The sequence below is a fragment of the Haliotis cracherodii genome, unplaced genomic scaffold (genome assembly GCF_022045235.1).
Source record: "Haliotis cracherodii isolate W230 unplaced genomic scaffold, xgHalCrac1.p SCAF_4, whole genome shotgun sequence".
Lineage (NCBI taxonomy): Eukaryota > Metazoa > Mollusca > Gastropoda > Lepetellida > Haliotidae > Haliotis > Haliotis cracherodii.
Genome location: NW_027266297.1, coordinates 25,153,634 through 25,165,934, shown reverse-complemented (window position 1 = coordinate 25,165,934; position 12,301 = coordinate 25,153,634). Strand labels below are relative to the sequence as shown.

Genomic DNA, 12,301 nt, shown 5'->3' with positions numbered 1-12,301 from the left:
ATAGACCAACACCGTCGGCGGTATACCGGATCGGAAGTTTACACACCACACTAGCATCTAAATATAGTAACTTTCTGATGACTGCTTACATTAAATAGTACTACACTTCTGAGGACTAATCATTGTCCAAACACAATGCAATGAGCGTCTACCGAATCTTAACACAAACATTGTTACACAGTTAGAATCATTGTTAAACGGGCGGTCGGGTAGCCTAGTGGTTAAAGCGTTCGCTCGTCACGCCGAAGATCCGGGTTCGATGTGTGAAGCCCATTTCTGGTGTCCCCCGGCGTGAAATTGCTGGAATATTGCTAAAAGCTGCGTAAAACCATACTCACTCACTCATTGTTAAACACTAAAATATACTGCCATATAAGAAGATATAGATATATTATTGAACATAGATGGCCTATGAGACACATAAAATCAAGTAAATTCAAATAAAAAAAGAACTGAACGTGCTACGAAACAGTATACTAATGTAAATGTAGGTTACTCTGCGAAACAGTTCTTGTTTTCACGTGTAACGTACGAGAAGGTACCTTCAAGTGACATGATACCAATATCACAACAATACTTCCACGACTTAATCAACAGGACCCGGCATTCCGAGAAAACACCGAAACATATTCTTAAAAATAAATCACTGCCTCAATCATGTCAATGCTTCACACTTGTTTTACCCCCTCAATGCCAAGCTCCAGGCAGGGAAACAACAAGTATACAGACAGGGATCAAACCACCGTCCTTCCACTCTCTATCCACTGGACCACAGAGGTTGTCAACAGACCTAGTGTTCTAAACAGACCGAATGTTGGCCCCAAACCCACAATCAACTGCTTCCAACACACAGCTCTGGAATGAAACTCTGGCGCTTCAAATCACCTCGAAATCTGTGTCCCCTTAGTTGGCTTGAACATACAGCTATATATGAAATAACCAAACTTAATATTGCTTTGACCACACCTGAAACTAGGGAAAATGTCGTCGGGATTAAACTATCTCGTTATTCTTATACACAAGCTACATTGTTCCCTCGTTATTGCTCCCTCGTTATAGCGCAGCGGTAACGCGTGGCTTCCAAAATTTACGTACATTTAATGGTGAGTGAGTGAGTATGGTTTTATGCCGCTTTAGCAATATTCCAACAATATCACGGCTTCACCCACTGTACCCATGTGGGGAATCGAACCCGGGTCTTCGGCGTGACGAGCAAATGCTTTAACCACTAGGTTGGCTACCCGACCGCCCCACGTAAATTTAATAAAGTTTTACACTGACAAGAAGTTTTTTTGCCGCAGCGCAAAAATTTACCAGTTTATCACTACTAGCATGTAACACCGGAAATACCAGCCAACCAAAGCGAACTGAAGTACGCAATTTCAACGTATCATTACACTATCTGGTTATAAAAAAATGTTTTCATTGTATATCAGGACTTATGTCTGTAATATATTAATTTTATAAAAAATGATTCAATATTGTTTACATTAGTTTCAGAGATGGAACGCAGCACACTATTATGATAAAGACAGCTTGTTCAGTGGGAGACATATTCCGAAAAGATTGAAAGAAGTTTGTTGACTAATTCAAATCTGAGGTCTGAAAATGGATGCCTTGGTCAATGATTGTCTTGTTTCGTTATATTTCTATAGTTTCTTGAAGTTTCCTCTTGTTCCAGTCATTGTTTGAAAATCAATTTTCAAAATAGTATTTACTTATTCATTCAAAAGTTGAGCGGCAGGACACATAGAATTAAATTTATTCATATTTTAGGTTACAAGGATAATAATCTCAATAACAAGTTCCTCGAAAAGCACTGGTTACATTGATACATACAACCACGTAGCTGGTGGGGGTTGGTAAGAAGTATTCAAATGAGGAAACAATGAGTCAGCTACTGATATGTTAGATTGTTTGCTCCCGAATCTTGACGAAATAAGTTTGACCAAGTTGTACCTAGATACGTTTATTGTATCATATCAACCTTCTTCTCGGTTGAATCAGTGTATTTGTATAATCTTTTATCACGTCAGCGTGTGTTCTAATCTCTGACGTCACATAGTCGACAAGGGCAGCGTGATCCTGCGACAACACGTATTTAGTCCACGTGTGTTTTGTGCAGACTGTGTCTCGGTTGACAAGGTGCATGATATTAAACAGGTGCATCACATATGTCTTTACCGATACACAAATGTAGTTTGATGGAAAACACTTAGGGCATTGATGAGAGTTAATTCATTATTTGAATACATTTGAAACAAAATATAGTTTTACGCCACTTTTAGCATCCGTCTTTTAGCTCGTCTCAGGCACCGCGGCCTAGGCAATCCCATTCCCTGGACAGAGTTGGGCACCTAAGGTGAGGGCGGGGCGAGAGAGAGTGTTTGTGTGTTTGTTTGTTGTTTAACGCCACACTCAGCAATATTCCAGCTATATGACGGCGGTCTGTAAATAATCGAGTGATTGACATCATGAGCATCGATCTACTCAGTTGGGATACGATGTCACCTTTTATTTGTACCTTGATCCTCTTATTATGATAGTTGGTTCGAATCCCAGATTATTGGTTTGGCAGCATACCCTTGCTCGTGGGTTACCATGTACTTTGGCAATTAGCTTTTCTGTACCCGGAATATCGACCTACTTTACAACTTTGTGTGAAAGTCTCACCACGCAGTAAAAAAAACTTTCGAAAGAGTGCATGCTCTGTTATAGGCATGCTTTCGACTATGACAGCCACATTATTTTACATTGTGATGCGCTGATGTCAGAAAGAAATGCGTTTTTCTCTTCTCTCATTGACCTACTTGACGTTCAAAAATATGTTGATTTGGAAATGCAAGACGAAACAAATATGTTATCATTCTTATTTTGGGCTGAAACAAATTTACTCACAATCTGGATCAACACACCTGGGAAGCTATTGTACTACAATTCGCCTCGTACCTGTACAAACCAACCATCTTTTGATATATATCTTTAAGTGAGTATCGGTCTTCATTTAATGTCTTCGGTCTTCATGTAATTGAATTTTCAGTGTAATTGAATGACATTTGGAGGAAATAAAGAATCTCTCTCTCTCTCTCTCTCTCTCTCTCTCTCTCTCTCTCTCTCTCTCTCTCTCTCTCTCTCTCTCTCCTAAGACCTGCTTTACTTTGGGTTCCCTCGCACATTAAGCTGACACGCCGTGATATGACTTACTGATAACGCACACAACTATGAAGCATTGACATAAACGAGGTAGTGAATCGTTTTAAAGAATATTTTTTTGTATTATTGAAGTAGTGGAGTGTGGCAATCCCTAAAACAACACCTTGTGGGATTGTTTGAGACTAGACCTTACCCAAAACATCAATATTTTTTATATACACACCCCTGTACATTTTACAGTTTTGACAGAGATACTCGTCTATACCACGATTATGACTGACTGTAGCTGGTTGTCAGTGTTGATGAACCACAGATAACCCGATTTCTCTCTCTGTGTCTCTCCCTCCCCCTTTCTCTCTTTCCTTCTCTCTCTCCCTCTCTCAACCAACTACGTCAAGGGATTGAAATAACTTTAAACTCAGTTACCCCCACAGTTGGGTATTATGTCGACTGGATTCTAACATGCCTCAACGCTTCCTGCTTTCATTCCTTCAAGGGGATTGAAGGGTCAGTTCGGACGCTGGTCACAAGTACACCTTGCCCTTCAAGGTGTCACATAGTCAAACGGTTCCTAATCACGTACGCCGGTTCAACCAATCAAATCAAAGATGACGAAAGACATCTAGAAATGGTCATTCAGAGGCGGAGGGTTTTAAAAAAGGGGAATGACATTGCCCCACGTCACAAGGTGACCCAAACATTAGAGGTACTTGAAAAAGAAGTGTGTTTGCACCACTGCAGCCCAATCGTATCCAGATATGAAGGCGTGGCTGTACCTTCCGGTTAGTCCCCTATAAATACAGCGATCTAGCAATCTCGCGCACAACAACTGTCAAATCCATAACACTGCGTTAACAAGCGGCCGACTGAACAACTAACGATGACCGATGTTAAAAACGTGGCCGAATTTTTCGACACTAACGGCTACATATGCGGTCTGTCCGTTCTCAACGAAGAAGAGACGCTGGATCTGCGAAAGAATTTCAATGACTTTGAAAAAAGTATTGGTAAGTTTTTACACAATGGAATTGATATCCGGTTGAAATTCGGTTTTGTGCGAAGATAATGGCTATGCTTTAAGTTTTATTCAACTTATACCAAGGGACGATAAGACTTGGTTTGTGTGAATGGCGGGTGCTACCGGTAGGGCAGGACATGCTTACCCTTTTCGCGAACACCTGCTGTCATCACTGAGATTCAGTGGTCCATTCGTAATTTTCACCGCTATTTTGCGATTCGCGCCAAATGGAATTTGTTTCTGCGGATAATTAAGATGGCTTTTCTCTTACATTGACGTTTTATACTTTATTTATGTACCCATGTGGAGGCATCGAACCCGGGTGTGCGAAGGAACTCACTCTATAAAATGCACGTATGTTACTCCCGAATAAACGGCAGGGTATTTAGGCAGGATAGCCTGGGAGAACCAATCACAACGCTCACCACAAAATACGTGGTCAGTATCCAAAAGTTCGAGCCATCAAGAGTACCACATATCCGAAGTACTTGAGATCACACGAAACCCTGAGATTATTCCTAAAACAATCAACCGCAAAGAAACGGAAACAAATTAATTGGAATGCATGTTTTTAGTTGTGTGTTCTGTTCTATAATTTATGTCAATTTTAGAAACGGGCTTCCATTGTCTATATATATACACAGGTTAGGTATTGTGTAGACATTGAAAATCTATCGTCTCTGTTCACAAAGAGAAATAGATTCTTTTCCGGCTAGCGTTTACTTTAGTGTTTTGAAAGCAGTTTCACTGTTGTCAGTTACGTAAAGGTCAAATGTCGGAAGAAGGATTTGAAAACAGTTGGAATATACTGAGGAAGTTCATAATATTTCCTCAAACTCCGCAAAGCAACATTCTGAAAACAACTTTTATCGTTATTTAGAAATGTGGTTTTCACCGTGATTTATGGGGAGTGGGTCAGCTTGGGTTTACTCGTCACGCCTGAATACGGGGGTTCGAATCTACACATGGGTGTAGCCCATTTTTGCTGTGCCGTTCAGATACGGCTGTAATAGTGTTTATAGTGGGACCCGTATAGTGAGAAACCACACTCACTCACTCACTCACTCACTCACTCACTCACTCACTCATTGACCATTAGATCAGAACAGAATATTGTGATCAATGTACCACTTTAATAAATATCCGACTCGTGATGTGGACGGGGCGGGGGATAAAGCGTTCGCTCGTCACGCCCAAGGCCAAGGATCGATTCCCCAAGTATTCACAATGTGTGAAGCCCATTTTAGGTGAGCCAGAAGTGATATTGCTGGGAATGTCTAAATGCTACGTGAAACAGATGGTTGCAAATTGTAATCAAACCGATTTGTGTAAGTCAATTTGTTTCAACCTCGTGTTTTGTATTGTGTCTGAACCGAGTATCAAGGCACATGCAGTCATGTGGTCGTAGGTGCATAGCAGTGCAGAGTTATGACCCTTAACCACACCAGGATCCGCTGATCATGAGTCCAAGTTCCACATTTCCCCCATTGTGATCCGCGTTCTGCCGTTTGCACCAAACCCGTGCTTATTCACGGGTTTAACCGTACTAATTTGTACTGTCCTGCCAATGGAATTACATCATCACCATCATCATAATAATAATAATAATAATGATAATAATGACACCCTCACACGAAGAATCATGTCAGACGATAGATCCCATCACCCTCGCTCTTCCCTCAATCGCTTATATTTACCAATTATGATGGGAGGGCTTGGTTTGATTAATGGGGAGGCTCTTCATGATAGAATTGTTTTATGCACTTTTGAACACACTTTTGATGATCCTCTTGTGAAGCATGTCAAGACTCACGATGAAAACAAGGCATTCCACAGTTTTCTTAAACGAGCCAAGGTTGTGGGACATAATCTCAATGTCGGTGTTGATTTTGTTGATGGTTCTGTACTGCTGGACGGTACAGAAATGAGTGTCAACCAAGTGGTGCCATATCAATTCGGCCCAGACTATCTGAACGACCACTGCTTTGAGTTTATGTGCAGTCTGTTGAGAAGATCAGCAATCCTGCAGAGTCCTTCACTTGGATGAAGTCGTCTGGTGAAAAAGTGAAACAGAAGACTTTCTGTTTGCAGCTCAGGACCAGTCACTTCCAACTCGAAACCGTCAATGTGTGATTTTGCATCAAAATGTAGATTATATTATGAAGTGTATGAGACAGTCCAACACATTGTGAGTGGATGCCCAGCTTTGGCACAGACACATGATGGGGTGGCTCGATCATTCTATTGCCGTCTTCGCCATGCTTGTGGTTTTGACACAGAGGTCCATCCAGGGTACGACCCGGAATATGTAGAGGGCGTCATGGAAAATGATGAATACAAAATGCTTGGAATTGGCCCGTATACAGCCTCAGACATATCCAGGCCAACAAACCTGATCTTATCCTTTTTGATAAATCCAATGAAATCATTCATATCATTGAATTTTCTGTCCCTTTTGGCAGTAATGTGATTAACAAGATTGAGGAAAAACATGGCAAATATGCAGACCTCGCTTTCGAAATGTCACGCTTGCATCCCAAGTACCAAGTTGTCCAACTCCCAATTGTTCTCGGTGCCTTAGGTTTGGTACCTCCCAATCTGTTGACGGACATTGGGAGAGTACCCAGGTTTGCTACCCTGCCAATTGAATTAAATAATGATAACAAAAACAATTGCAGGCAAGGAGAACGCCCAGTACGACCTGCACAACGTACACGTGGAACACCCTTGGGTGCTGAAGGTGGCCACTAAACCCTCCGTCCTGAAGCCTTTAAAGGAGATCCTCGGCTCCAACCTCATCCTGCTTGACTCAAGGTTCATCTGTAAATACCCCAACGATGAAGTGCCCCAGAAGGACGGCTCGGAGGCCTTCGTTGCTTGGCATCAGGATGTAAGGTGAGCTAAATCAGACATAGATAACTCCTGCATATATGGCCGCCTTTAGTGATTATTCCCATAGTATGGTTTAGTTATTGTTAGTTATATACAGAAGATGCGACAAGTGTTGGTTTTATTCTCGAGTTCACATCGACAGACAAACGAAAACACTGTCTGCGTGCGCCAACGGAGTAGGACGGAAGTAGTAAATTACACGTCTCTTTCGAGAGTCATCTGGCGGCAGATCGGTCTCCGATCTTAGCTCCGTCTTATTATAATCTTTATCTGAATAGATATGCAACTCTGTTATTGAGTATTTTACAGAAAAGGCGTCACTTCGAGTTTTCAATTGTTATATTTAAATGATTGATTCAATCATATTTCCACCAGTACACCTTTATAGAACACACTGTGATACCCTGCAAACACTTAATGCCGTGTAAAAGTCATAGACCCATGGCTGGCCACTGACCACTTGCAGGTACTGGGGCGTCGAGGGAGACGTGGTCAGCGTGTGGCTGGCTGTCGACGATGCTGACGTGGAGAACGGCTGCATGATCGTCATTCCAGGTAACAAATTCCATATAAATATTTGAACAGTAAAATTTTCTCGGAGATACGTCAATCTTGCCCTACCGTGCCAGTAACTATATAAGTAGCAGACAAGTGTGGATTATGACAGAAATGTGTTTACGCTCAATTATTATAAATTATGGTTAATATTTCGTTTGTAATATTTTATTGACGCGCGCCATCAATCATGACGTTGCTGATTTTGTCGTTGACTTTTGTGCGTCGCCATCTACTCTCATAATCTCATAAACTATTGTAGCCGACAATAATGCTGTGATTTCCCTTTTGTTAGTGTTCAACATCGCCCCATATGATGCTAATACAAAACACGATCTACGTAATAAAAAATTAGAATCTGTCCCTGCAGATTTAACATTACCCAACCAAAAGGAAGACCTGCTGAAGAATAACGGTTGCCCTTTACAGACATACGTGATGGAAAACAAAAGTAACCTTTTTTCATTCATTCCCAGCAACCCACAAGAGCGGAATCCTGCAGCACGACCAAACAGATACTAAGGGTAACTTGCTCACATCCAATCAAGAGATCCCACCCCACTTGTATGACGCAACAAAGTCCGTCCACTGTCCACTCAAAGCTGGCCAGATGTCCCTCCACCACGGCCACATCGTGCACGGCAGTCAGGCCAACAAATCAGACCGACGTCGCTGTGGCTTCGTTATCCGTTACATAGCAACGACAGCTTATCCAATCGTAGACGAGACTCGTCCCCGGAAGTTCGCCACCACTGTGTTGGTTTCTGGGACTGACGAGCACAAGAATTTCGAGGACCATGCCCCTGCGTGGTTTGACTGGAAACAATAAGCCGTTAGCAATATCTTCTTGTGTTGTTGAGAATGAGTTAAGATTTATATATTTTGGTCGTGGTGTAATATTTTTTCCTAGCACCATTTAAGCCTCAAACGTTTGTCAAATACTTTAAATAATCATGGACAGTAAATTATTTGTGTGATTGTCAGCACCAACACATATATTTTGTCGGTTCGCTGTTAAGTGTTGCTGTTTCGCTTTGATTGTAAACGTTACTTTTTTTTCAAGCATGTAAAAATACTATATCATTCATGAGTTTTCTAAAGTGCTCGCCCATTAAATGCGCTGTAGCTAAAAACCACTCACACTTTCCACTCAACTTTTGATAGGCACATTCATATTATTATTTCACGTCATACTAAATTTAAATGTTGTATGTAAGAGTAAAACATATATTACCATACCTCCATGCCAGAATGATGGTTCACGTGATCTTGATAAAATACTATGTATCCCTCCTTGGAGATATATACTTCTGGGCAGAAGTCTAAATTCTATATACCCCGCCACGAAGCAAACAGCCGCAAGCATTTTTCGAGTCAATCGAACAGCAGATTATAACCTGTCGGCAAGATAAATTCGTTGTATCAGAATCATTCGAGGTACATGTGGTTTTATGCGTCCGTCGTTAGGTTTTATGCCACGAGCCTCAAACTCGTAGTATAAAACCTAACGCACATAAAAGCACATGTACCCCTAGTGATACTGCTACAACTTAATGAAACCTATATAACCTCATCGAAAGTTGAGTTGTATATATAATTCATGTATTTTCATATTGCTTTAGGTGATGTATTTCTGCAGATTGTATCATCATTTGCCGTTCTCTCCGTGTTAAATGTAAGAAACAAACGCTAAGGAGTATTTGTATCCTAGTATTACTAGCCGTCTATGGTTTATACTGAATCTATACTAACGAAACACATGGTTGCGCAGCATGGCCCTCACGTCTGCATTGTGGCTTCTTATGAGAGTTGCGTCCCTTTGGCACGTCAGAAGTCAATAATTGTGGGTTCGATTCCAGGCTCTCCCCGATACCAGTGCTCAAAGTGGTAAACGTCCGAGACCTGCACCGTTCCTCCAACACGCCGTGATATAACTGGCTTGCGGTTCAAAGTGGCAAAAACCCCAACTCACTCACTCACCCACATCTGGCATCGGATATACACAAACACATCCGAAAAAATCCCTTTTTTTATCCGAAGTTCGTCTTCACATTACCAGGAATGTTATTTACCAGTCCAGATGGATTTGGTACGATTTCGAAATCACCGACTATTCGGTTTATATGCGACCTCGTCATAGCCAGAATTTACTGTCGTTTAATACTTCATTTTCCGACGAGACAACAGTAGCCGTTGCAAGGTTAGATCTAAAGAAATACCAAAACGATTTTTATCGGGATGCACAAAGAAAACTGAATATGATACAGGTTTCCCTAGAGTGTTATTATTCATCACCATTGTGTAATTGTATTATATGTATGTGAATGCCGAAGTGAATGTCAATCATAATGAGTGAATAGTCATAATGCGAATAACTATGTAAAAGGTGTATAACCGGCCTGGGGTTTCTGTGTGAATGTCTGTGGTATATAGGAAACCGTATCAATATGTTATCCGATATCCAGAGAGATATGACTGTTTCTTTAGGCCAAGCCAGTAAGACCTTCCCGTGGACGGGTAGAAAAGGACGTGGCACCAATTGTTAAAACCACTTTTCTGTTAATTTTCACTTTGTGAGAACAATGAAAGGGCCTTATTTTGATACCAAAATTATTGTTTTCGTTTCAGTTTTTTTTAATTTAATTTTGTTTCTTTGTCCCATGCATCATCCATCAAGGTTGCTGTGAAGGTCATGGGGCGATTTTTGTTAAAGTTTTATTGTTGACATTTTTTGTTTGTTTGTTGTTTAACGCCGCACTCAGCAATATTCCAGCTACGTGGTTGTGGACATGTTTTTATTTTTCACAACACAGCTGTGCAGAAAAAGTTTAAAATTAACACTAAAATTGTTTTTGTCTTGTTTTATCAAATCCAGTTGTATTGGTCGGCCTTGTTTATTTCTTTTGATTTTCGTTATTATTGTGAGTAACCTTCGAAAACTGCCCTTTATACAAGCCGTGTTGGGTGGCGATTTGTATCTACTGGTGTACATTGATTGTTGTATACATACCATTCTCTTCGTAATGGGTAAAACATGTATTTAATGGTTAAACAGGGTAATATACGAAACGTAGAAACTGTTGTATTCATTGACGTTGTTCAATTCCATATTTTGCCAGGGTAAGGTTATGTCAGCAAAATCCAAGATGTTATTTCTTGCCTTAAAATCCTTTTTTTAAGATTTTGCTTTTATGTATGTCACATGTTGTAATGAATATTGTGTGTTCTTTGTGTTATTTTATTTTCTGAAATAAAAAATTACTTTTTCTCCTTGTCTTGATTGATGTGCACATTAGGGACGATGGGGGACACATTGGTTAAAGCGGGTCATATATTTATAAAGGTTCGATTCCCATAATGAGTACGCTGTGACGTTATTTTAGATACACCTCGCCGTGCCAATGTTGCAATATTTCTAAAAGCTCCGCGAAGCCATAGTTACTTACCCTGGAGATGTTAATACTTACCACGATAAGGCACCATATATAAGTCCCAATATGCTTTGTATTCGGCGTCTAAAGCGGTGATCAGTTAACGACAATGACTGCAAGGAAGGGGTGAAGGGGTACGCCGCTTTTAGCAATACCCAAGCCCTATCACGGAGCGGGAACAAGAAATAGGTTCACATAATGTACCCATGTAGGGAATCAAACCCGGGTTTTCGGTGTGACAAGCGAACACTTCAACAACTAGGCTAACCCATTGTATGAAGGAATATTCCACGTAATGTATTGAACACGTTTCCGGCATCCCAATTAAAGACGAGGATGCGGCCACGATGCTAAGTACCAAATGATACTACTGATTAGGGAAATATATTGCCCTTTGGGACAGTACTGAGTACAAGACTTCACTTTTTGTCATTGAATGAAATCAAACTACTTCAGAAAACTATTGCTTTTAAACTTAAGCTACATTATCGCACAAAACGTCAGTTCCCTAATTGTCCTACAATATTTCAAGAACCACCAACGGTTTCAGTTTTCTTTACGAACACAATTTCATCCAAGTTGTTGTCCGGACTTGGCACCTCATGATGTACATTCCACTATCTGTAGCTGCCAAGACTTATCATACTGCTACGAACATGTAGGTCATGTAAGAACAGGTGACTTCTCCATTGTCGATAATTGCAACAACCTTCGTAAGTTCTTCAAATATGGTGAGTGAGTGAGTTGGGTTTAACGCCGCTCAGACGTTTACCACTTCGGTGAAACCCACGAGCACGGGTATAGTGCTGACAAACCTAGAAACATAATCGGGGCGAACCGGGATTCGAACCTATAATCATAGCTTTCTTGCGTGCCCAAGGGACCTTCAAATATGGAACATAATGGGGAGGAAACATATGAAATAAACCCATTCTGCCCTAGCCAGCTGCCCTATTTCTGCAATATCACGGCGGGGGACACCAGAAATGGGCTTCACACATTGTACCCATGTCGGGAATCGAACCCGGGTATTCGGCGTGACGAGCGAACGCATTAACCACAAGGCTACCCGACCGCCCCGCAATGAAGGAAAGGATTTCTTTATATACACATAAGGTATTTGAGATAAGTGGCAAAAATACCATGTGGATTCTCAATAATTTCAAGGAATTGCCGTTTCTTTGCAATTTCTGAAAAGAACCAAGTTCATTTGTTACAAAACATTTTATTTTTAGCTTTTTACATGACGATC

At 40.9% G+C, this 12,301-nt stretch overlaps 1 protein-coding gene across 1 annotated transcript; it reads left to right on the top strand.

Moving 5' to 3' along the window:
- The first annotated feature begins 3,996 nt into the window (after positions 1-3,996).
- LOC139479184 (phytanoyl-CoA dioxygenase domain-containing protein 1-like) lies at positions 3,997-10,810 on the top strand. The gene is made up of 4 exons (XM_071261994.1): positions 3,997-4,160; positions 6,850-7,066; positions 7,530-7,618; positions 8,095-10,810. Exons 1-4 carry the CDS (start codon positions 4,034-4,036, stop codon positions 8,445-8,447), a joined length of 786 nt encoding a protein of 261 aa, XP_071118095.1. The 5' UTR covers positions 3,997-4,033; the 3' UTR covers positions 8,448-10,810.
- Positions 10,811-12,301: the final 1,491 nt, after the last annotated feature.